Source organism: Danaus plexippus (assembly GCF_018135715.1).
Source record: "Danaus plexippus chromosome 16 unlocalized genomic scaffold, MEX_DaPlex mxdp_31, whole genome shotgun sequence".
NCBI classification, from domain to species: domain Eukaryota; kingdom Metazoa; phylum Arthropoda; class Insecta; order Lepidoptera; family Nymphalidae; genus Danaus; species Danaus plexippus.
Window position 1 is genome coordinate 1,887,983 of NW_026869852.1, and position 24,528 is coordinate 1,912,510.

At 33.0% G+C, this 24,528-nt stretch overlaps 3 protein-coding genes across 3 annotated transcripts in view; 2 read left to right on the forward strand and 1 right to left on the reverse strand.

Annotated features, from left to right (window-relative positions):
- Positions 1–15,589, forward strand: part of LOC116771643 (oxysterol-binding protein-related protein 9) — a 34,543-nt gene extending 18,954 nt beyond the window's left edge. The window contains exons 9-16 of the mRNA XM_061528279.1: positions 8,466–8,569; positions 10,232–10,338; positions 10,610–10,695; positions 10,922–11,099; positions 12,487–12,746; positions 12,848–13,070; positions 13,740–13,967; positions 14,182–15,589. Of these exons, the coding sequence (XP_061384263.1) occupies positions 8,466–8,569; positions 10,232–10,338; positions 10,610–10,695; positions 10,922–11,099; positions 12,487–12,746; positions 12,848–13,070; positions 13,740–13,967; positions 14,182–14,286 (1,291 nt within the window). The 3' untranslated portion in view covers positions 14,287–15,589. The remainder of the gene's footprint in view (positions 1–8,465; positions 8,570–10,231; positions 10,339–10,609; positions 10,696–10,921; positions 11,100–12,486; positions 12,747–12,847; positions 13,071–13,739; positions 13,968–14,181) is intronic.
- Positions 15,144–19,325, reverse strand: LOC116771811 (protein yellow-like). Its single transcript, XM_032663787.2, has 8 exons — positions 19,033–19,325; positions 18,760–18,963; positions 18,542–18,663; positions 17,965–18,194; positions 17,357–17,468; positions 16,803–16,883; positions 16,045–16,155; positions 15,144–15,781 (listed from the first exon to the last, which is right to left on the reverse strand). The coding sequence occupies exons 1-8, from the start codon at positions 19,253–19,255 to the stop codon at positions 15,590–15,592; spliced, it is 1,275 nt and encodes a 424-aa protein (XP_032519678.2). The 5' UTR covers positions 19,256–19,325; the 3' UTR covers positions 15,144–15,589.
- Positions 19,326–19,574: 249 nt separating this feature from the next.
- LOC116771761 (RING finger and CHY zinc finger domain-containing protein 1) lies at positions 19,575–24,034 on the forward strand. The gene is made up of 7 exons (XM_032663719.2): positions 19,575–19,848; positions 20,191–20,352; positions 21,237–21,395; positions 21,790–21,972; positions 22,543–22,638; positions 22,838–22,923; positions 23,238–24,034. The coding sequence occupies exons 1-7, from the start codon at positions 19,738–19,740 to the stop codon at positions 23,434–23,436; spliced, it is 996 nt and encodes a 331-aa protein (XP_032519610.1). The 5' UTR covers positions 19,575–19,737; the 3' UTR covers positions 23,437–24,034.
- The last annotated feature ends 494 nt before the right edge of the window (positions 24,035–24,528 follow it).

Consider the following 24,528-nt stretch of genomic DNA (forward strand, 5'->3'; position numbering starts at 1 on the left):
CATCAATAGATTTATTTTTTTTTATTTTTTAAGAAATTCTTCTATAACGAATATATATTTAAGAAAGCAGATAATAAATTATGATTATTTCTTTGTAATACAGATAAAGTCATTCTCATTAAATCGCTTCTAATGTTCCGCGTGATATCCGTTATTGGATGTTACATTAATTATGTTAAAAATAAAACCGGTCGGTAAATTTCACGTTATATTCATCACAATTGTTATATGAGCAGGAAATATTTCGTTTTTCCTTAATATTAATCAAGTTAAACACAAGTTTACGATATTTGTTATATATAACGTATAATTACATGCATATTTATATATATATATATATATATATATATATATATATATATATATATTATATATATATATATATATATATATATATATATATGTATGAGTATTTTGTTTTGTAGATGTAAATCATTCCATTGCGAACACGTCAAAGTGACCTATTAACTTTCAATACATGCGTTTTATAAAAATTTTGCATTGCTTTCTCTACATTACATCATAATATGAAATTAACCTAATATCGGCTCTTATGTTTTCATTTCAACTCACTATGTTTTTGCACTCGGCGTCGCTTACACAAATCTATACCTCTGACCTAGATTATAATACCCCCGAAGGCTGAAATATCACGACCGTTCAGTAGCTTTAGCGTCAAATTAAACAAACATACAAAAATTGACGTCGTCTTTAATAATTATTTAATTTTCTCTCAGCTTGTTATCGATTCCATTTATAAATGCCTTTTTTTTATTCTAATATATAATGTTTATAATTAAAATTTCATGTTAACAAATACACCTTCGACACAAACATTATTTACATTTTATTAATACATAGAAAATTAAATATTTAATCATTTTAATGCTTGTTTCCGAACGATCCGAACATTTTTTTTTTGTTAGTAGATTTTACTTTGTATGTTTTGTCAAATTCACATGAAAAATCAATAAGTAGTATTGTATATATATAAAAAATACAAGAGCAAAACCATAGAATAACACTATATTTTTAAACAACCCGGATCTTATATGTGTGATGTATTAATTGAGTATTTTTTATATTGATTTAAATTTTCTCATATTATATAAATTATTAAATACGCAATCTGAACCAACACACAACATGTAATATTCTGAAAGCATTATAAATAATTCATATAAAAATAAAATAATATTACATTATACATATATAATAAATAAATTCTAGGAAGCTACACAAAATTCTAAATATACTTCCAAAGCACAATCCTTATTTAATATTTTCGTGTTAATGAGATATCAAAGCTTAGATCAAATGTATTTTCAATTTGGTTAAAGTGAATAATTTCAATAAGTTATTCAAGAAACGGATGGACGCGTGTCTTCAGTGCTGTTGCTTAATAAAAAAAAAAAAAGTAAAAAAAAAAAAATGATCGGTTCAAATGTATCAAGACTTACCCTTCCACTAACACCTACATATAACATATCAGTAACTTATAATAATACGGGACGTATGAGGTTTTGTAATGTTAAGTAAACTTTCGATAATTCTTAAGAATATTTGCCAAACTACTTTGAATACTTGAAATAAGCCGGAGTAGAAATGTATGTAATTAATTTTGTTACGACTGATATATTCATTAAGTGAAGTTTTGACTCGAAACAGAATTATTTTAACTTTATAAACAACGTAAAAAATCTTTTTCATCTTTTTATAGCTAATTGTACCACCTGTTCACCCTTAGTACGAGTTTACACTGTCAACCTAAACATCACTTTGACCTTACCGAAATCATGAATCATATAATAAAATAAATATAAATTACTTTTGTACCGTATTCGATCTAAAAATAAAACCTAACTGTAAAAGTTATCTCCAGATCGAATTGAGTGTTTAACGTTACGAAATATTAAGTAACAGACTCATCTTGAAGATGACGCCTCTGAACTATGTATATATCATTTTCCGTTTTTTTTTTTCTGTTTATTAATTTATATAGAATCAACGATTCGCATATACATAAATATTCCTAACCTAAATTATGCTCTTGGTACATAAATATTATTATCTCCTTATAAAGCTATAACTTCATTTAAACAAAACCCGCACTATTGGGGAGATGTTTGCCGCAATGACGTCACGGCTGGAATGACTCCCAGCTCGGCAATATACACAGTGAAATAAAGTACTGAACATATTTTGTATAAAGGCTAAGGTTGTATAAAAAGTGACGGTTTCGTGTCGTGTTAGACATGTGTGCGTTATAACTGTGTATCAACAGTGATGGCCGCTGTGTGAGTGGTGTGGTGATCAATGTGATCAATGGTCATCGGTGAAAAATGCTACGTGCGCTAACGTCGCGACGGTGGTCGCTAAGGAGGGACAGTGAGAGGTGAGTGTGGCACGTGTGGTGTAAAACATGTACACACGTGCTAATGTACACGTGTACAAATGACAATTCTATTGGATTAGTCATGCGGACCACTCTGAGGATTTGAAATAAGTTGTATTTTATTCGTGATAAAATGCAAGAAACAAATTAATAGTCATCCTGATGGTAAGTGGACACCTGGAGGTGTTATTCCAGAAGTGTAGTCGTTATAGCGAGTATTACTGTACTCGGAAATGGATCTTAGAAGAAAAGAGGATAAGAGCTTCTGGCGTTGTTGTTCATAACACAAACCTGGTACAGACATCAAGGCAATCCTTATGAAATGGTTGTAACATCACGGTGAAGCCAGGTGTTAGGCTTTACAACCTAGAACTTTTCCACTATCTTCTTCGTTGTTGAACCAGCTTATATTTTATACAAGGCAAATGTACAAATATTACAATCCAAGTATATTTGTACCGCTTCTAATTAGAATCCAGCATCCCAGGCGTAACATTAAAACGTTAAATTATAAATTAAAACTTCAAGAACGATTTCGTTTCTCCAATTCGCTTAATTGGCTTACTTTATATTTCTTTCGGTCTTTATTGTAAAAAATATTATAATGAAAATACAAAGCTATCGTCAGAACCGTATACAACTCTGTTATTAAAGGGATGTTTTCATAAGGACACTTGACCTTTTCATGCTTTTCATTCTTGAGGTTCACAAGCACCTGACCTTCGACCTTTGACGGCCTGCGGGATTGTGTGACGGTGTTCTTAAATTGACATTTTGTTTCGCGACGGAAACCGTCACACACACCTTCAGACTTATTCTAAGCGACTCTGAATAGTAATAATGTTTAACTTGTAAAGAGAATATAAAAGCTAACCATTTACCTCGACTATGCAATATTTTTTATTAAAACGAACGAATGATATATACATGGCTTATCTATTTTAATCTATGGATTAAATAAAGAAGCTACATTCCAGTTAGGTTTAACAGAAATCACACAATGGGTAACATAGTTTTACGTTCATTATATTAGGAGTATCTCTTTCCAAACCATGTATTGGGATAGTATTAAATTAAAACTTACACAATAACAAATCACAAATCAAATGCAACTTATTTTTAATACGAACTATGTTCGATAAATAAAATTATGTATTATAAACAGGTTTTATTAGTCACTGTAGCTTTCGAGACTCTTTATTTTATTTTATTTTAATCTGTACCTAACAAAAAGTCCCTTGTACTGTTAGTGAGCTGGTTACCTTGCTTGGGACTTAAATAATTCATTTTTTAAACTACATAGTAATTACTGGTTAATTTTAGTGTTTTAAAATGTATCACACATTTTTTCTGTGAATATTTTTCTAAATATTAGATTAATGAAGTACATAATTACATCTTGTTCAAATCTAGACTCTATATCTGATGTAAATAAGCTTTTATTTTCTCTGAGACTAATGTTACAGTAAGTGTAATCAGTTTGAACTCTGGCTTTGTTATCAAGTTAATAAATCATGATTATGCATTCATATTCATCTGTGGTTGAAATATATTATTTACGCAGGTAGTGATGCAACTGTTAAACATATCTCCAGCTATATCTATATACCCCTAAATGAATGTTCCAACGAAATATATTTCACTTGTCTGAATATCATTCTATATAAGGCAACATCAGACGTTACGTTTGTTTGGGTTATATGTTGATTAGCTGCTATTTGAAAACGCGAAAAAGTATGGAAATAATAACAAAAAATAGACGTGAGACAGTTACATGAGATGTGACCAAAATATTGTAAAAAAAATATATTCATTTTATTTACCTAAAAAAATCGAGTATAGAAGAGCTTCGTAACACTAGATTCATGTTCATTAACATATACGTATACGTATTAAATTAACTCCACTAACCTTAAATAATATATACACAACATTTCCCCCTGTACAGAACTGCTCCTATAGACTTCCAAGTGATAGTGGCTCCTTCCGACTCTCCTCAATCAGCTAAACTGTCGTATCAGATTTCAGTATTTTATTTATATCAATGACCGTCCAACATTAAGTCAAACGACGTTAATTTTGATACTAAATTGCATTTATATAAAGTCTTCAACGAAACTTATAAGATTTGTAATACAAAAAAAATCCTATAAATATTTTTTAACCCTCGACTTTGACGTTTATTTTATTGAAGTAATAAGCGGAGGCTAAAATTAAAAACCTCCATTGAATACGGCTTCCTTTCTTATTACATGTAATATCTCAAGTCTTGGGGACCAAGGTCGTTGAACTTGACGGTTAAGGTTAAACTTATGTAAGGGATCATATTGAAGAGCGATCTGTTTAGGAAAAAACAGATCGTACTAGAGTAAGGAAATTCAGTGTGTTGAAAAGGATTTTGACTTTTATGTCTTGAATCTTTCCACTGATAAGTGAGCTTATATTTAGGAGAAAATATCTATAACACTTATACTGTGTACTCCCAGCAATCAACACTCGAACTGGACCTACTACGTTCCTTGGTTATACAGACAATAAATTATAGCAAATAATAGACGATTATAAATCTAAACTGACTTTTTCCATCGACATCGTCTGCTTAATTTTTATGTTATTACTGTAGTGTATTACTTAAACAGAAACTTTTTATAAATAACATCTTTGCTTCACATCAACACTATTGTATATTGAGTTAAGAAAAATCGATCTATTTGTACAAGTATATAGATTTATGCTCGTTTCGCTCAAAGCTGATACAGGAATTGCCCTATGACTAACACAGAGATACACGAAAAATATATAAAACAAGGGAAACTTATATAAGAATATATGTCATATATTTAAAGAAAGGAAAATAGTCTGTAATAGAAGGAAATGAGTGTTAAATTAGAGTAACAGTAAGTGTGTGACGTTACTTCAGTGTTATAAGGACGAAATAACGTTATATTAACGTTACTAGTTAAAAATTATACAACTAGAACCAAGAGACAAAATGTATTTATAAAGACATAAATAGAAAAAAAAAGTTCTTAACTGTGTTCTAAGTTCTCCTGATGCCAGCTATCACGTTGTCTGAAGACAATGAAACTGGTTTATGAATGGAAAACTGCAAGTGCCCCGTGTGTTGTATTGCGACGCAAACGTGTGTTAAGGGTGTCGACGACAATTGTCTCTGTCCATGTCGTTCGAACAGTAATGAAGATTGTCTTACTACGGAAATTATCAAGTCTATAAGCGAGGTATGCCATTCGACTCATGATAGAACCGTAGCTAGCAGTATTTCAACAATAAATAATTTTAAATATTTGTTGTAATGTTTTGTTATGGGACTCGATATATGTAATGAGATTTATTTGTTTTTATTATCAAAATATAAAAATAGAATTATTTATAAAAATCTTGTTTCTTGTTCATGATTATAAACACGGTGATACTTTTATTGCTCGAAATATTGTTTCATTGAACAAAAAACTATCAAAAGTACGGCATAAAAGCGACGAAAACTTTTTACTACCACAGACATTAAAACAGAAGGTCGAATATTATCAGACTTAGGCTAAACATACAACTAAGATAAAGTCGCATATACGAACTATTTGTTATGTAACCTACTTTTGATGAAAACTGTACCAGAATTTGATTTTTTGTTCATTGAACAACAATTGGCTGGTTCGTAGGGATGTTTCTAACCATATACATTTAGAATATTCGGCCTCAAAATGGTTATGGAATCGATAAAACAATTAGACCTGGCATGCTCCCTTATATAAAGGACCAATTAGTGTCATGAATTCCCGCCATAATTTAGATCAGATTACGATTAAATAACGTTGGTAATAAAACCTTTTTTTGTTTATTACGTAAATATTAATACTTGAGCGCACTTAACGTAACATCCGTGAAAAAGCGAATATAATTTTTTGAACACAAAGAATTATGTCAGTTCATTTTTAGATGCAACTAAACATTACAGCCGTCAAACAAAGCTTAAGATATCGAATGATAACGTAATCAATATAATGAGATCTAAGATTATCGCGAGTATTCATTTAAATGAAACTAGTACTATTCGGATTTACTACAGACCTCGTCTGCCCGTGATCACGGTTGCTGCAAAGTAACCGAAACGTCGGGATTATGTAGTTTTTAAATAATAAAATCCGCGTAGTAAATCCGAATAATACTAGTAATCAATATAGTTTAACGTTTAGTTCCATCAAACAGACTCACGGGTGTTAAGTACCCGAGCCTATAAAGAGTCAAAGCTATATCGATCCCCTCAGCCCTGACATTGACCGTTAGTTGTAATGACAGCGCTATACGCGACACGGCTTACCATACCTTTACTATTGTTCAAATTCACAAATAAAACCTTTTTCAATGACAATTAACCTTAGTAGCTACTTGTGGGGTGCGGTTCACGACCAGTTCCAGGAAAACTATTAACCTTACCTAGACTTGTAATAAATATTACATTACTGACACTTATGATTTATATCTAACACAAAATGATTGTGATTATGTTAGAAAAGGAATGCCATCACCTTCTTCGTGTACTATCAGGACTCTTCTGGGTCACCAAGTCAGATGTAAGCTCTGCGAGGTTTATCTATACTTTAAATATGTTATACCGTCCCGGCTTTGTTCTATCAAGGTCAATAAATATTTCACGTGAGTTAAAAAACTTATAAGTTGTAGGTTTTGTAAACGTAAACATGGTTGTAGGAACGATTTATTATTAGATTCATCTTTAGGAATTTTTTGTTTATTTTTCTTTCATTGATGATTTTTTTTTTAATAAGTCATCATGCATTCTTTGGATTTTTCTTATTTTGGTTTTAATTTTAAAGCAATATAGATGTTAATTTAAATTATGATATATAGAATAGAAATTTCATCGGCACGAACTCAAATCTTACTAGTTTTAGGGATATTAATTATTTGCTGACCTATTTAAGATAAATATTTCTTAAATATATAAAATTAATGTTTAATGACTGATTGAGTAAGACGTCGCGGTTCGCAAAAAAAAATATCACGAATTTTCTTATAATCTTAACACCTAAATTTACATTTTATGAATAAAAGTAACTGCTGCTAATATCTTATTCGACTGACAGATAACATTAACTAACATGTCATTTCCATATAGAATTCCATAAATTTATATTAATGATACTTTTGTTTTGAAGGTGAAGATATATTCAAGTTAATTTGATTAATATCTCTTGAAAGACTGTTCTTCTTATTAAAAGAGATTTGTAATCTTTATAATCAACCTCCTTTGAATGTAGCCTCTATGGCTTTGAATTAAAGTCTGAAATTTGACATATTGAAACCTTTCTGAAATTTGACATATTTTGACCGTTTTTTTTTTGTTCAATTTTAAAAATAGAATTGTTGCATGAGACTGAGAGAGTTCTTCTATCTCAGCTTCTATCTCTCTTGTATAATAAACGCTATTAAAGTCGGGCTCTAATTACTCTTAATTATCGTACCGGCTGAGAGTTCAGTGGAATGATTAAGCAAGAACGACTCCGTGTAGATATTACGAAGAAATAATTAAAACTGTTTTCAAATGCTCTTTAAAAAAAACATTTATTGCTTTGTTAAATTAAAGAATGTGTAGCCCATAACAACTACTGACTCAGGTAGAGACCATTCACTGGTGTTTTCAAACGTCTATAGTACACATATTTACATTGTTAGAATCTAACGATATATATATTAATTAACATACTATAGAATTAATTCTATAGTATGTTAATTAATATATATTATTCCGTGTACAAATATTGTTAATATTAATAAAGTTTCATTATTTGTATAGATATTAAATGTAAAAACTCGCATCACGTACGTAGATAGATTTCATGATGACTCTATGAACGTGGTGAAAGACGTGGCCCACAATTGTACACGGTGTCTTTCGACCTTTACAGAAGAAGAGTCAAGTGTAATACAAATTAAATGTTCCTTATATTACCCAAAAAAAATCTTTTTGGTTATCTGGTGCAACCCCTGCATGAAGCTCGTGAGTTAGTTAATCGATGATGTTCTTGTTGGACAGCGCTGGTCGTACCTGTTTGGCTGAGGGTGCCATAGAGCAGGAGTCGACACCCCCTGCAGCCGTCGACCTTCCCAGGACCAGAGATGGGGAGATCGACTATGACGGTAAGATACAATAGATGATACCACCCCCATCAGAACCGAATACATATACTGCTTAGTTCTGGATAGTACTTGATTATTATTCCACCTGGTGGTAAGTGAAAATGAAGCCGATTGTGGTAAACGCGTTATCCCAGTGACAGCCTATTGACTCTTGTCTTAAAGTCCTCCAATTTGTAAGTGAGAGGAGGCAGCAATGCAGGAAAACCATTAACATACTTTGTTTTGCACTTGAGGAAAGTGAAACCATATTGCTTCATAGTGATATATATATATTGGTACTTTATGCAACGTCAATTTTTGTTTTGAACTCTTATTATTTAAATATAAAAATAAAACTATAGTTATTATAAAATATTATATCATAGATATATCAAAACAATCTATTAGACTTTTGTTTGTTGTAAATATTTTTGTTATGACTGCTGACAATAGCTATATGCTCTACGATCTTGTGATTAGTCATTATTGGAATATGGACTTTCATTCATATGACGTGAAATTTCTAATGCAGCCCGTATAAGCGTAATTGTATTTTTTTGAACAATCTCGTCTGTTTGTCCGTGACTCAGGCCATACGTGACTATAATTTACATTTCCAGTAACATTCAAGAGAAAATTGCGTCATAAACTAAAGATATCGCCATCTTTTTATGATAAAGATATTGTATTTTTCAGACAAATGATTTTTAATTTCTATTACTAATGATGAATTTTTTAAAGAGGTTCTGTAACCTTTGGGAATGTTGAAGTTTTGGTTCTGACAGAAATTATTGAATGGTTCTTTGGAAAAAATATACCACATCCTTAATATACTTATTCTATTACATAAACATCCTGTGTCTAATGAGATCGTTACACAAAAAACATACCTAAATCATAGGAAATGTAATGGCGATTATTTCTTCGAATAGTTCAACAATACAGTTTTTTTAAATCAAATCTGTCAGAACATTATTATGTTCTACATACATATTATAATATTATTTGTGAAAATGCTAGACCTACAACACAACACAATACGCCTTTCGATAGCAAAAATATTATTAATAAAACTCATTTTAGCTACGTTAACTCACTCACTCAATTAACATATATGACATATGAAAAGATAATTTACTTTGAAAACAATTTACATAGAGAACGTTTCAGTTAGAGAGAAAATTAACTTAATTCATCCTTTTAAGAAATTGAAAATGTTACGAAAGTTAACATTAATATGCATTTAGAATTTTCATTTTTCCGATTAAATGAGGCCTATTAAAAATTTTAATTATTTAAAATGTTATAATTATAATGATGGTTTTTTAAATTTAACCTTATGAGTATTTCTATCAGAATTTATGCTGAATAGGAAAAATTCCTATCATTTTTAGAGCACGGAACAGTCAGTGATAAAGAACACAATGTCACCGAGTTCGGGAAACTGTTATATTGTAAAGTATCAACATAATAAGTGGAGATATAAATGTTATGAAGGTTCCTCTTTAAATCACAAAACCTCCTCTCATTCGCGTCAAGAATACGCCGACGGCGTAGTTATAATTATTAAGTCTTTTATTTAATATATTTTGTCATACAATTTTTGATTGGGTCACTAGCAACTGGCCTAGTCCCTTAGTCCGTACTATGATATGGGTCTGTATTGTATAATATTTGTCACAGCCCTGTATGAGGATGACTCCGACAGCGACCTGGGCTCCATGGAGAACCATGGCTCCGTGGTGACACATCTGCTATCACAAGTCAAGATAGGAATGGATCTCACTAAGGTAGGAAATTATAATTTAAATCCCATTATTGATGGCTACATACATGTACTGATATTAAACCCGTTTGTTTTGCTAGATCGTGTAAACATGACTTTATAACTATAATAGAGACAATATCCAATGAAAATACTGAAAGAAAGGCTTTTAAATATGGTTCATAGGATTTAGATTAGTAGTTATATTAGATCATACTTAGTGATCAAGTAATGTAGTTCTCGGATTAGTTTATATTAGGATATATTCAATAGTAACATGTATGTGTTAATCGTAGGTAGTTCTCCCTACGTTTATACTGGAGAGACGGTCTTTGCTGGAGATGTATGCGGACTACTTCGCACATCCCGACCAGTTTGTCAAGTGAGTATACACGGAAAGATGAAGGAGTTTATGGAATGTTCAGTGGAGAACAATTGTACTCTGAAAAGTCGTTATTTCCATATGACCTGGTAAAAAGGCTTGAAGTCAGACTTCGCTCTAGACACATATTAAGAAAGCAAAAATGTAAGGCCAAAGAGTTAAGACAGTTTGCGTTTCTACCATCGCCAGTTCTATTGTCTGTATACCTGACATATAAAATCCTTAGGATAGTGGACCAACCGACTCCGAGGGAGAGGATGATACAGGTGGTGAGATGGTACTTGAGCTCATACCACGCGGGCCGGAAGTCGCAGGTAGCTAAGAAACCATACAACCCCATACTGGGCGAGATCTTCAGGTGTCATTGGACTATAGACGGCGAACCGCAAGACAGCAATAGCAAGGTGACTAGCACTTATATGACCAAGGCTCAAAAGAGGAAAAAATCATACGCTTCAATCATTTGATTGTCTGCCATTGCTTTTATTATTTTTTATTTAATCGCCCTTTTTTAATTTAACTTTAAATCTATAAACAGCAGTGATTTCAGTCACAAAAACATCTACATACATATGTATGTATACCTCATGTAGCATCATAAAAAATACTATTTTGTGACGGAAGCGGACATGGGGAAAAATCTTTTTGTATTTGATGGCATAAAATTCTATGGAATAAGAAAAATTTACAAGAACATCTTAAATTTTTGCTAATAAACATCCTCGCTGTAAATAACGATGTTGTAACTACGTCATGCGATGTCATTTAGAGAGTTAATCCGAGTTTCACAAGTGATAGAAGTCAGCGATCCGTGTTCAGGAATGCTTTAATAATAAAAGTTATATTAATTTTAAATATATATGTAAATAACACTTTTAATGAAATTATTACAACTATGGTTAGGTTAGAGATAAATAACGAAAATACTAAATTAAGATCTGAAGTCAAAATCACTTTTGAAAACTCATTAAAATATAATTAATTTGAAACACGAGTTGAAAGTTTACGAAAAAGTGTAACATGAAAAAAGGTTTTATATAATTTATTTGTAAAACCTCTCCGTGGCTTAATTTTTGTATTATAAGAGAACACCAAGTAACAACGAATATTTAAACTTCACTAAAAGTTATTTTTTTTTACTTTTAATTGTTGAATTAAAAAGTTTTAATAGGTTTTTGACCAGCATTTACTTTTTTTAAAATTCATTCATTCATTTTTTTTAAAGACATTAATTGAAATATATGTTTTTAATAATTTAACCTTTCAGATATCTAATGAATAATTTAATTATTTAATATCTTATTAATAACTTTTTAATGTTATAACATTAGCAACTAATTGATGGAAACTAAATAAAATATATAAATTTAATAATAATAATGTTAAATATATATGTATAAATCTTTTAGTTCATACATTATAACCTTTATTCGGATCACGTCTGTACGTATGCAAGAAGTCTTTGCCTTTCAACGCCAAAGAATAAAAAAAATTACGACCAATGCATAGCGCTATTTCTACTATTAGTTTTTTCGGTGCTATTTTTGGTTGAAACATATTTCGCTGTTGGAGATTTATTAGTAAAAATGTAACCTATTTAAAATTACAATATTTTTTTATCTTCTTCATATAAACTGTTATTCAATAGCAAAATTGTTTGAAAGATATTGTATCTTCAGACTAGAATCCTTTCTTGGATATTAGTTGTATGATACGTTATGTAGAATATACTCGTACATGTCACAAATATATCGACTAAATGCAACACTTCATGAACACATATATCACCAGCAAGAAGTGGGCGACGGCCCTGTACCCTGGTGTTCCCCGGACCAGCTGTCTTTCGTAGCGGAACAGGTGTCACATCATCCACCTATATCAGCGTTCTACTCGGAGCACGTCAATAAAAGAATACAATTCGACGCCTGGGTGTGGACCAAAAGCAAATTCCTCGGACTGTCCATCGGCGTCCATAATATCGGCAGGGGCCTCGTCTCTCTGTTGGATCTGGGAGAGGAGTATTCCCTCACCTTCCCCAACGGATACGGCAGGTTCGTATTACTTCTATCATTGAATTTCAAAAACTGAACATTACCAAAATGTATTAGACTCCAGGGCTATTTTATGACCAATTCAATCTTTCCCTTTCCAGATCTATCCTGACGGTTCCCTGGATAGAGCTAGGCGGGTCTGTGGTCATCGAGTGTGTGCAGACGGGGCACAGGGCCAACATAGAGTTCCTTACGAAGCCGTTCTATGGAGGGAAGAAACACAGGGTCACGTGTGACGTGTTCGTGGGCACCGAGAAGAAGCCGTACTACTCCGCGCAGGGAGAGTGGAACACGAGGGTTGAAGGAAGGTGGACGGACACTGGAGTTAGTATACGTATATTGTTTGGCTATAAACAGTTCACTCAATCTCTTAAACATATAGTTCCTCGGTGACGTCACTTGGAACGTTCAGCACCATTGAACTAATACCTTCCCCTCATGCTTTCCCATGAGTCCAGTACCCTTCCAGGACGCACCAAAAAAAACTTATCAAGAACCGTTCAGGATCGTTGCTAATGCTAATAGATATTTAAAAAAAATGTATTTGAAAACCAACACTAGCGTTCTCTGATCCCTTAATATATTGCTGAATATCGAAATCATACGAATTTTATACATAATATTTTATGTAGTAATGTTGGTAAGTTATTTACTTCACTTTGATGTCGTGGCAGGAGTTAGGTATAACTTAATACTAATACAGATAAATGAATCACATATATATATGTGTGTGTGTGTGTGTGAGTGTGTGTGTATAGGTACTATTATTTATGTAAGAGGCTGATGACTGATGAAATTTTAATATTAAATGTATTCGCTTCTATGAACTTTCTTGAGGAGAGCTACCAGATGTACTCGGAAGCAAAAGGAATCGGAATATTTTTGTTCTATTAATTTATTTTTAAGCTTAACCTCTCTCTTTAATGTTTTTCATCGCCCAATCCAAGTTGAAATATCTAATCTTACTGACGATAATAATTATTATGATCACAGCGAACAGAAGTCCTCTTCGACGTGTCCAACATGAAGCCGAAGAAGAAGCGGGTGGCTCCGATATCGCGCCAGAACAGCGGGGAGTCGAGGAGGGTGTGGAGACACGTGACGGCGGCGCTCAGGGCGGCCGACACGGACGCCGCCACCAGCGCCAAGAGGAGGCTGGAGCAGGCGCAGAGGGACGCCGCCAAGAAGAGGATCGACGACAACCACAAGTGGGAGACGCAGGTACGCTGGCACCAGTATACTGTGACATGTCATCGCGACGGAATTGTTCGGGCAGATAGGTTTCACTACACTGGTTAGAGGAGACGGTGTGGTATTCCACATAGACAGATTTATGTACATAAGACATAATACTATAAAATACTGAACCAAAGACTAAAGTAATTTCTTGCATATTATGCAATAGACAAGTGATACTTACACATGTATTTTGCAGTTATTCAAACCCAAAGGCGACGAAGGCTGGGAGTACACGACGCCTCTCAGCAAACGAATAGAGACATCAAAGTCACCTAAGAGACAGGACACGGCCACTAGATAATGGACTTTATTGTAATTAATATAAGGTACACTTTACACGATAAACGCACTATTCATTAGTACAGCGTGGATTTGTACCGAATACGACTCTAGGGAAATATATCAGTATGGGAGGGAACATTCGTTTGTTATATTATATAATAATTAATTTATATTATATCCGTGTCCGCTGTGATGCTGCGAGTGTATCGCGAGGTCTCCGGGCTCGGGCGCCCGTGTGTAGAGGGAGATACATGTTTGGACCAATTTTTTTTATTAATCTCCGCTATAACGTATTATGTATGGTTTAGATTTTTTTTATATATAAACATATGTTTGAGATTATTTAATTTAATTTTTTTTTTTGGACGACTCTTTACAGAAATGTATTAATACTTGTTTTAAAACTGGTGTAGGTTTTTATTGAAGAGTATGTTGTTATATTTTAACAAAATTCCATTGTTAAACTGTTCTGACAGTTGTGGCAGAATTGTAGCTTTTATATAAGGACGTTTATATCGGACGACACGACAACGACGTAGATGTCGTGTCGTTGTCGTTCCGTCTGTATAAAACTATAGTTAAAATCTATTCTTAATGTTTAATAATCACTATGGCCTATAACAAGCAATAACTGTAAATATAGATTCATCTTTCGCTTTAAAGATTTAACTAGTGTATAGCACTTGTTGACACATTGAGGGATGTGAATTAAATGATCCTAATTCTAGACAATTTTTAATTGTATACTCCAAAAAAAAAAATATCTATATTTATGGTTTGAAATTTATATAATAATTAGATAATAAAAATATATTTCGTGCATAGATTAAGTGACTTCATTGCTTCCCGTGCGGAAGGCCCGTTTTCTCGTGCACACTCAGGTGTTTAGACTTCTCCAACGATATCAATTCATTTTGGTGCTCATACAAATCACTCGATAAATAATTACTATGAAATAACTCAACGAATACTCGTTACTTTCATATATTTTTATTATAAAGAAATTCCATCAGTGTACATTGTATAATGTATAGTCCTCTTAAAGCTTGGAGTCATTTTAAAAACGAGTTCGCATATCTACATACGCCTTTAACAGTCAGCTGATGAAAGTAGATTTTGAAATTTGAGAAACAAATCTAGTAATTTATTGAATAGAATATATTTTTAATTTCGATCGGCAAACACTGCCTCGAGTAGGTTACAGGCCGGCCGAGCTGAGACAAGACTGAGGGCGGGCGTGCGGCGGTGCCATCACGAATCACACACATAGGATAACTATAGATAGTCTTGTAAAATAAAATAAATATAAATTATTGCTATAATCATTTGTCCTTCTTCTTAATGAAACTTAGAACCCTATCCAGGGAGGAAACCTTCTCGCAGGCGGTCCCCTGTAGGATGGTCGTGGTCGGCGCCGTCAGTACGCGGAAGTTGATCTGGTCGAAGTCCATAGACTCGTACAGGAAACGGGATTGTCTGTTGCTTAGGATCCACAGGTTACTGTCGTGATCCACCTACAGATATAATACAGCACAGATTAATATATAGTTTTCTTCCAAGGATTGTGGACTTTTGTTATTTTCAAGGAATTTTTATGGTTAACAAAAAATATATACTCCATAAGGCTAGTTTTCACTGCCTGTGTGCTCGCTAACTAACCTTGAGTTAGCAATGATCACTGATAAACATTTTTTATATACATTTTCCTTACGTGTGACGTCCTAGACACACACACACACCCACACACGCACGCACGCACGCACACACACGAGCTCACCTTAATATCGTTGGGGAACTCGAGTATGGTGCAGTCGCTGATGATGAGCGGAACGTTCTCCGGAGTCAGGGGCTGGTCGACACTCCAACAACTCACGCCATTTTTACTCAGCTTGAAATAAATTTCATTGTATCGGATGTGGCAACTGATGCGTATGAAGTTCATCTATTCTTATAAAGGCTAAAGTTTGTGTGTGTGTGGATGTCTGTATGTAAAATCTATGAAACGTATGTTGATGGATTTCTGAAGCTGTTTATTGAAAGAAAATTAATAGATTGTTGAAGTGAAACTTCTTATACCACTTACAACCGTCAACAAGGTTGCGTTAAACGTTTAACGTCCCTGGGGGCAGCTGGGGGGGGAATAAAAAGAGACAGGTCAAGAGGGAATGCGTGGCGCTCGCACGCGTGCGGGCATTCAATTGTGACATTTAAGTAATGTTAATCATTGTCTTAAAGAAACACCTAAAGCTCCTTAAAATAAATTTCTACCCCTTCCTGCTTCCACAACAACATTACGAAGTTTCACTTCTTCCGCACGGAGGGACGCCACGCACCATTAATTTTTTACTTGTTTATATGTTTCATTGTTTAGAATATAAAGAAAAAAAAACGAGCAAAAAAATGTAATAATATTGAAGGAACATACATACATTATTTGGACACTCATTAACCATTTTTTCATAGATAATATCCCGTCTCAATTGAAAACACTATATATACACATACATATATCAGTAGTACGAGTGTTAAAGTTACCTGGGTGTAGAATAAAACATTGTTGCCATGATCATAGTCTATTGCTGTAGCCTGGGACTTCTCACCTCTGTCACCCACAACCTGAAGGATGTTAAAAAATCAAGAGGAACGGTATCCGTTATAAGGTTAAAGACCCCACTATCAATATGTCTTTATTTTTATTTGCTTCATATGCTAATGATTAACATTTATACGACACAAAGCATATAATATCAGTTCATGTTGTCACATGAACATAAGACTTGTTATCTCCTTGAAGGTCTCACCACAACCTCTCGTAACAAGGAAATATTTTTATCGATGAATGTCACTTCAAGTAACCTTTCATATTAATGCACAGCGCAGAATGTATAATTAGATATTTGTATTACAATACAATGCCAGTACCGAAACAGGTGAATGAACGTTTAAACCGTTGGTATTGACGATTGACTGGTACTAAGGGTGACGTCGAGTGGAACCTCGTTTGTACTACCACAAGTACATTGTCACACTTTACACGGAGCGTTTAAAGTTTTTCGTGATCCTGCGTTGATACTGTCCTATAAACTTACTTCGACACCAGAGAATATATTCTCGCGTGGAACGTTCCTGTCCCGCAACAGCTTAGTCGACATCCGGAACAGCTTTCTACTGGACGTGGGGTGGAAGTACAGGTAGGAGTGTCTATGGAAACAATGATTAAATAAGTAAAACTAATGCTTTCGGACGCGGACTGCTGTGCATTACTTCATCACGGATCACGATCGCTGCAAAGTAAGCGAAACGTCCGTCCGGAGGATGTATGTAGATGTAAAATAAAAAAATGACGCGTAGTTATCCGAAAATATTAGTTTCATTTAAATGGATACCCGCGAAAGTCTTAGATATCATTAATTATTAATTACCAACAATATTATATATTAATTTTTAAATAAAATTATTATATTTTAAGTATCGTTATTTTGTTTATCTCAATAATTGAAACCCTTTAATACAATTTCTACGTACTATAAATTTTTATCATTTTAAACATTAATAAATAATCAGAACAAAGCATTATTTCAGACCTTTTATATCGTAATTACAAAGAAAATGCAGTTTTTAAAACAAAACAAAATACAGTCATGCTCGTGAGTATGTCCAAAGTTAATACAATTTTTAAATTGAATACAAAACTAACCCGGAGCCTTTCTTAGACGGGATCAATACAGCTGACGATATCCCATCGCTCCAGTAGAAGTCCACGCCGCCAACTCTATAAACCCCCTCGTGGGGATCGAAGTGGAAGAAGTGGTTCTCTATCCTCCACACATCCTTCATCCTGAGGCTGTACACCAGGAGTGCGTTGGATCCCATATCAGGGATGTAGGCGAACGAGTCCTCGCAGTTCTTACCGGCTATATCTACCACCTGGAAACATTGAAATTATATATATATATATATACTATGTGTATTATGTTGCAAAGTAATGTTGAAAGCTTTTTAACTAAAATATTTCTTAAGATTAAAACTTAAATCATGACAAAAATGACAAAGGTATAATCAACATTAAATAATAATTCTTTGCTCATATAACTTAAAAAGTTTCGGAATAAATATTATAGTAATATTCGTAACTACCTCCAAAAAATATTCATGCACAGGCTAAGATTTTTTAATAAAACTGTATATTGAAAATTTTAAAAGTTGTGTGCTTAGATAATATTATAATAGTAATAAAATCTAGTAACTCGATATCATTATCAGGATTAACTTACAATACTAGTTAACACCGTAGAGTCCCTCAAAACCTCATCATCAATGACGTAACGGTGTATTAAGACGTTCTTCTTTAAATCAAATATCAATATGGCGGGCTCTGTTATTTGTCGTAATTCTCCTGGAAAACGACATGTTTTTCTATGAATTAACATTTAAATGTTTTATATTATGTACTTAATTTACTTATTACAAATATAAATGCTTTTTTTATTACTCGACATATCAGCGACGCCATTGTCCACTGCCCACAGCCGATCACACTTATCGATAAAAATTCTGAACGCAGACACCACTGTACTATTCGTTGTAACTTTATGAGACTTCTCCGATACAAACCCTTCATTCCAACTTGGGTATGGATGTAGCGGCTGCGATTGGCTTCCATTTAAATAAACATAATTTAGGGAGGATGGAACTCCTGCAATTTATCATAAAATATATAAAATTCATAATAAAGTCAATATTGGAGACAGACAAAATTTTTAACCATTTTTCCATCTTGGAATTGTTATGAAAACTTTATCTCTCCATCTAGCTATTCCAGCAGGCATATTATTTTCAGGAATATAATCGCCTGAAGCCACAGCCGCTTCCCGTCTGTTACCTTCCCATGCAAAGTCTATAGTTTTCCATTGAAATTTAGGAGGAAGTAAACCTTGTGTATGAAAGAACATATTAAGAAATAATAACACTAGAGCTGTTGGTTTCATCTTTAATTTATGAAAATGTTTAAAAAAAAGAAGCTAAAATAAAAACTACATATTTTTGTTTGAATTTTTGTTGTAAATAAATTTTAGTATTGCTATAACTTAAAATTAAAAACTGACGGGTAGAATTATAGTCAATACTATTCAGTCATTATGAAAAATAAATATATATATTTCTAATTCCTTTTAATGGAAACAACTTTAGTATTAATTAAAATGTTATAAGATGTATTTTATTAAATATTTGAAATTAAATAATTAAACATGTCCTTCTTATAAAATATAAGGAATAAATACCGAAACGCTTACCCAAACGTCAAAAGAAGTATTGTAAGTTGTCACGTTTAACAAATAGATGTTATTTGTTAATTATCGTCCAAACGTTTTATGTGTTTATGGAAACGATCCATCCATCATTTTTATTAATTTCGAGCCTTTTTAATTAGTTATACTTAGTTTGATAAGTGCTGTATATAAAACTTAAAATGTCCAAAGAAAACACTGAAACTGAAAATGGTGAATCCTCCGTAACAACTGAAGAGATAAGTGAAAAACGCATAGGTTGTGCTCATTACAAACGTAGAGCTAAATTTGTGGTAAATAAAAATATTTATTAGTGTACTTTGAGAATGATTTTCATCATTTATCATACTACCGGGTTCAAAATACTCTTGTCTAAATATAAATCCATCGACGCAAAATCTCGAGATCCACTATGATAAGCAGATTTTCAAATGCAAGATCTTGTCAATAATGTGGAATTTTATTAAAATTAAACTTATTGGTCATTTTTGCTATTACTTTCATTTTATGTTATATCACTATTGAAAATGAAAATTCGTTTAAATTTTGGCACTATACATAATTTACAAAATTCACTTTTTATATGAGTCACAACTAATAAGATTATAGGTATTCATATAAATTTGCTTTCTCAGACTCCATGCTGCAACAAACTGTACATGTGCCGCTACTGCCATGATGAGAAGGAAGAACATTATTTCAACAGGAAATCTGTAACAGAACTCATTTGTACTGAGTGTGACACAAGACAGAAGGTTCAGGCAAAATGTATTAAATGTGGAGTCACTTTTGGAAAGGTGAGTAGGATTAATATAGTGGAAATCACATTTATTTAAAACTATAGTTATATACATCTAATAGTTAGTGAATAGTGAAGTTTTCAACGGATAATATGTGCACAGACAGTTTATCCTCTACAAAGATAACAAAAACATATAAAATATATCTTTCCCATATTTTAAATTTTTCAAACGAAACATGCCAATGTTAACAGAAACATGTTAACCTGGTTATCTTAATAAAATTTGACATGAATCACTGTAACAGTCACAAAAGATTTTAATTATTCCAGTGCACATGAAGCCGTAGCGTAAACAAAATGTTTAAATATTTGGTGTCAAATAAATTTCCTTTAATTTGAAAATAATTGTATCCTGATATAGTTAAGACACTCGTTTTAAAATTATTTATCCAAAGACAACTAATTTCTTTTGGTACACTGTAGTATTCAATGAAACTATATTAAATTCGTCATGTATGTATTGTGCTAAGTAGCAAACTGACTGACAGAGACCAATACAAATAAACTAATCTACCTACATTACACTTGACATCATATTATTATTTTAACAATACCGAGCAAGTATAACTAATACATAACATACACAAACTGAATTAACAGTAAAAAGTAACACAGTTTTTAACCTTAAGGGCTTATGAATTGGAGAAATTATTCATATATATAAAATGACTAATATTATCATTGCATTGTTGCTTTTGTAAATTCTGTTACAATTGGAGCATAAATTAAAAATTAAGTACACACATCGATATTCAAGACCCAGTTCAATATCTTTTAACATATCTTAACCAGCCTTAATTTCAAGTGTAATTTTTAATTTAAAACCATCAAAATTTGTATTTATACTTAAATAAATTAATTAATTGATTTTATTTTCAGTACACATGTCTGATCTGTAATCTGTTTGATGACGAGGACAAGAAGCAGTATCACTGTGATGGATGTGGCATCTGTAGAGTGGGCGGACGGGATAGGTTCTTTCATTGTGAACGCTGCAACATGTGTCTCCCTGTGCAGTTGCAAGAAGTCGGCCATAGGGTGAGCTTTGTTTAATGTTTATAAAATTTCAAATAGCATATATACTTATATATGCTTATTGTACATTTGTAGTCTTTGTTTGTTTGTATGCTTAAATCTCATAAACATTGATACCACAATTATCTACGATAACTATAGTCAATTTAACATATTTATATATTCAACAAACAATAGGGTCAGAGTTTTAATGCAGTGATGTCATGACGAGAAGAAATTGTTTCCATTGTAAAACTTACGTAGTGTGGTCTGTTTGAAAATTATCAGTCTCACCCGATACAACTCCTTAAGGAACTGTGACTTACAAATGTATTCAACTAGTAAGCCGACAAAGTGGCTCATAGGAGACAGTTAATTAAATAAAAGATTCGTTGATATATTTCTGTGCAACTTGCAGTGTGTAGAGAATGTGTCCCGTGCAAACTGTCCCGTGTGTCTTGAGGACATACACACGTCCCGGATCCCGTGCCACATACCAGACTGCGGCCATCTCCTTCACAGACCGTGCTTTGAACAGATGCTTCGCTCGGGACACTACGCCTGCCCCACCTGCCAGACCAGCATGATTGATATGACCAATGTGAGTGATGAACAAATATAACCATTAATCATCACCGTGATGAATGATGATGAGATAATATATGAACACTTTGAATATTGATATTTTAAGATCCTATTCATTTAACAATGTTCACTTATATAATCCTTGAACACTTGTTTGTATAACATTATTTAAGTATAGAACAAACAACAGAACTTAAACATTAGTATGTTAAATACATATTTTCACACAAAAGCTTAACTTGTTAAAGCCACTAGCAGAACTTCTCGTGTTTGCAGGTTTAAATCCTGCTGGTTCCAAACAATTTGTCATTCGATATTTTCCATTTCAATTTTCGTATATATATAAGTAAAAAAAATTTTTTATTTTGAATTAATGTAACATTTTGTTAAGACATACTTCACTTTACTTATACCTTTTCTAATTTATTCTGTAACACTAATCTATTACTATAGTTATGAGATTTGGAAAACTCCGATAAAATTTGTTTTTTCTGCAATTTGGATTATAATGATTTATAAGAATTTTATTTTCATGTATAGAAATTTTATTTTATATGTGTGATTATATAATTCAAAAAATTTCCAGCTGTGGAATTATTTGGACTCAGAAGTTGCCGCTACACCGATGCCACCGGAATATGCAAACTATAAGACCACTATACTATGCAAGGATTGTCACAAGGTAATTAATTATGTTCCAATGTATATATATATATATAAGCTATACAATATGTAATGAACATATATCATTGGTAATGTTTATGAGAAAATGTTATCAATGTATTTCCTTGATGAATTTTCCAAAGGTATGCAATTTTTTAACCAAGTTATCTATATACGGAGGTTCTTAATAGATACATAATACTTTGTTTGTGTTTCAGTTGTCGACTGTTAAGTTTCATGTGGTCGGTCTGAAGTGTCAACACTGCGGTGGCTACAACACGTGCCAGACAAACGGCTTTCACAAGTAAATATAATGATTACTGACAAATATTACAATTAAAAAATATACTGGAATGATATTTTGTGGACTTTTAAGAGACACTAAATGCTTTTTTACATGTCCGAATGTGAAGACTATATTTGACTGTGTATTACTAACAGAAAGGCACTATAGCTGTACATATTCAGAGAGTTTTAATTTAGGATGGGGGGGAGGGGGTGTTATACATTTATTTATATTTTAGGCTGATTTAATATGGTTTCCTAATATAGTTCTGTATGTTAACCAACCATTAATATTTTTTTGAGTTTCATTTACTGGCATATATGATATTACAGAGATTCTGGTACATCCGACCAGTGCGAGACGAGCACGCCCTCGTCCAGCCGCAGCGGTTCAAGCTCCAGCCAACCGGACACGACCGAGCAACGTGACGAGAACGACACGACAGACACGCGGGAAGAACACGACACGACCGACACACACGGACCCGACCTGCCGCGAGCCAATCCGCTGGACGAACCACCGCAAGCCTGACACGATACACACGGCCGGGATTAACGGACGTCCCGTGATAGGATAGGCGTCTCACAGAGCATATGAAGCACAACGTAACATGCTGAGATCCGAGGACCTGTTACCATATAACATATATCTCATTAATACGGACATGCAATGAACAGTAGTACAGTCGTGTTGTAAGTGTTCCAGATACTCGCTGTATATGAAATGTGATATGATTTGTAAAATATCTTTGTGTTTCACTTATTACACTAAGCTACTACCAGCGAGCGTCGTTTGTATTTATTTTATATAGTTTTATTTTAATTCATTGATTCTTCATCGCTTTTATTGATATGTACAGCTTTTAGCATTCTATCGACTAGAATATTCTGTCTTCATAACATGTAAATAAATAATTTTATTATTATTATTATTTCGTCGTATAACAGTTTCGTATATATTAATGTGATGTTGTTCTAGTTACTATGTTTTATCATTATTTTTATTTATTACTTAAATCCACGTAATATGAGCTGTTGTATTTTATTTTATTTTTTTTGTTTTGGATATATTTATCCTAATTCTGTTATTAGTATCGCTATTAATAATAATTAAATAACATTTACAACTTTGCTTTTCTTTTAGTCACTTGTGCACCTGTTTTTAGTTAACAGACATATGTATAAGTGTGGAGCCTAGCTGTGGTCAAGTAACTACAGATCGAACGTGGGCTGGCTCGACCGGGGAAGTACCACCAGCTCACAGAAGATCGGCGTTAAGTAGTCTTAAATGACTGCGTTTCGCCCGATGAGTGAGACAGCCGGTTGCCCTTTCCTGTTCCCACCTTTGCCTGTCATTTCCTTATTCCCACCCCTCCCTCTTTCTAAACAACCAACGTTGGCCTCGCATCCGTAACAAAGATGTTGCGGATGTCTATGGGCGACGCGGACGGTGACTACTGCCCACCAAGTAGGCACCTGCTACTCGTTTGCCACCTTTCCCATAAAGAAATATATGAATAAGATAATTTCGGCTCAACCATTTTAATTGAAACTTTGCCAAAATATATTAGGTCGTTACATAATATTTACCCTACTGTCAACTTGATCTCAAAAATCTCTGGTT

Excerpts from the sequence above, each read along its gene's own strand:
- LOC116771811 (XM_032663787.2), bottom strand. The coding sequence starts at position 19,255 with ATGAAACCAACAGCTCTAGTGTTATTATTTCTTAATATGTTCTTTCAT. Across the intron at positions 17,469-17,964 it reads CCGTCTAAGAAAGGCTCCGG|ACACTCCTACCTGTACTTCC; the intron begins GTTAGTTTTGTA and ends TTGTTTCCATAG. Across the intron at positions 15,782-16,044 it reads AGTTCCCCAACGATATTAAG|GTGGATCACGACAGTAACCT; the intron begins GTGAGCTCGTGT and ends TTATATCTGTAG.
- LOC116771761 (XM_032663719.2), top strand. The coding sequence starts at position 19,738 with ATGTCCAAAGAAAACACTGAAACTGAAAATGGTGAATCCTCCGTAACA. Across the intron at positions 21,396-21,789 it reads TGCAAGAAGTCGGCCATAGG|TGTGTAGAGAATGTGTCCCG; the intron begins GTGAGCTTTGTT and ends TGCAACTTGCAG. Across the intron at positions 22,924-23,237 it reads CAGACAAACGGCTTTCACAA|AGATTCTGGTACATCCGACC; the intron begins GTAAATATAATG and ends ATGATATTACAG.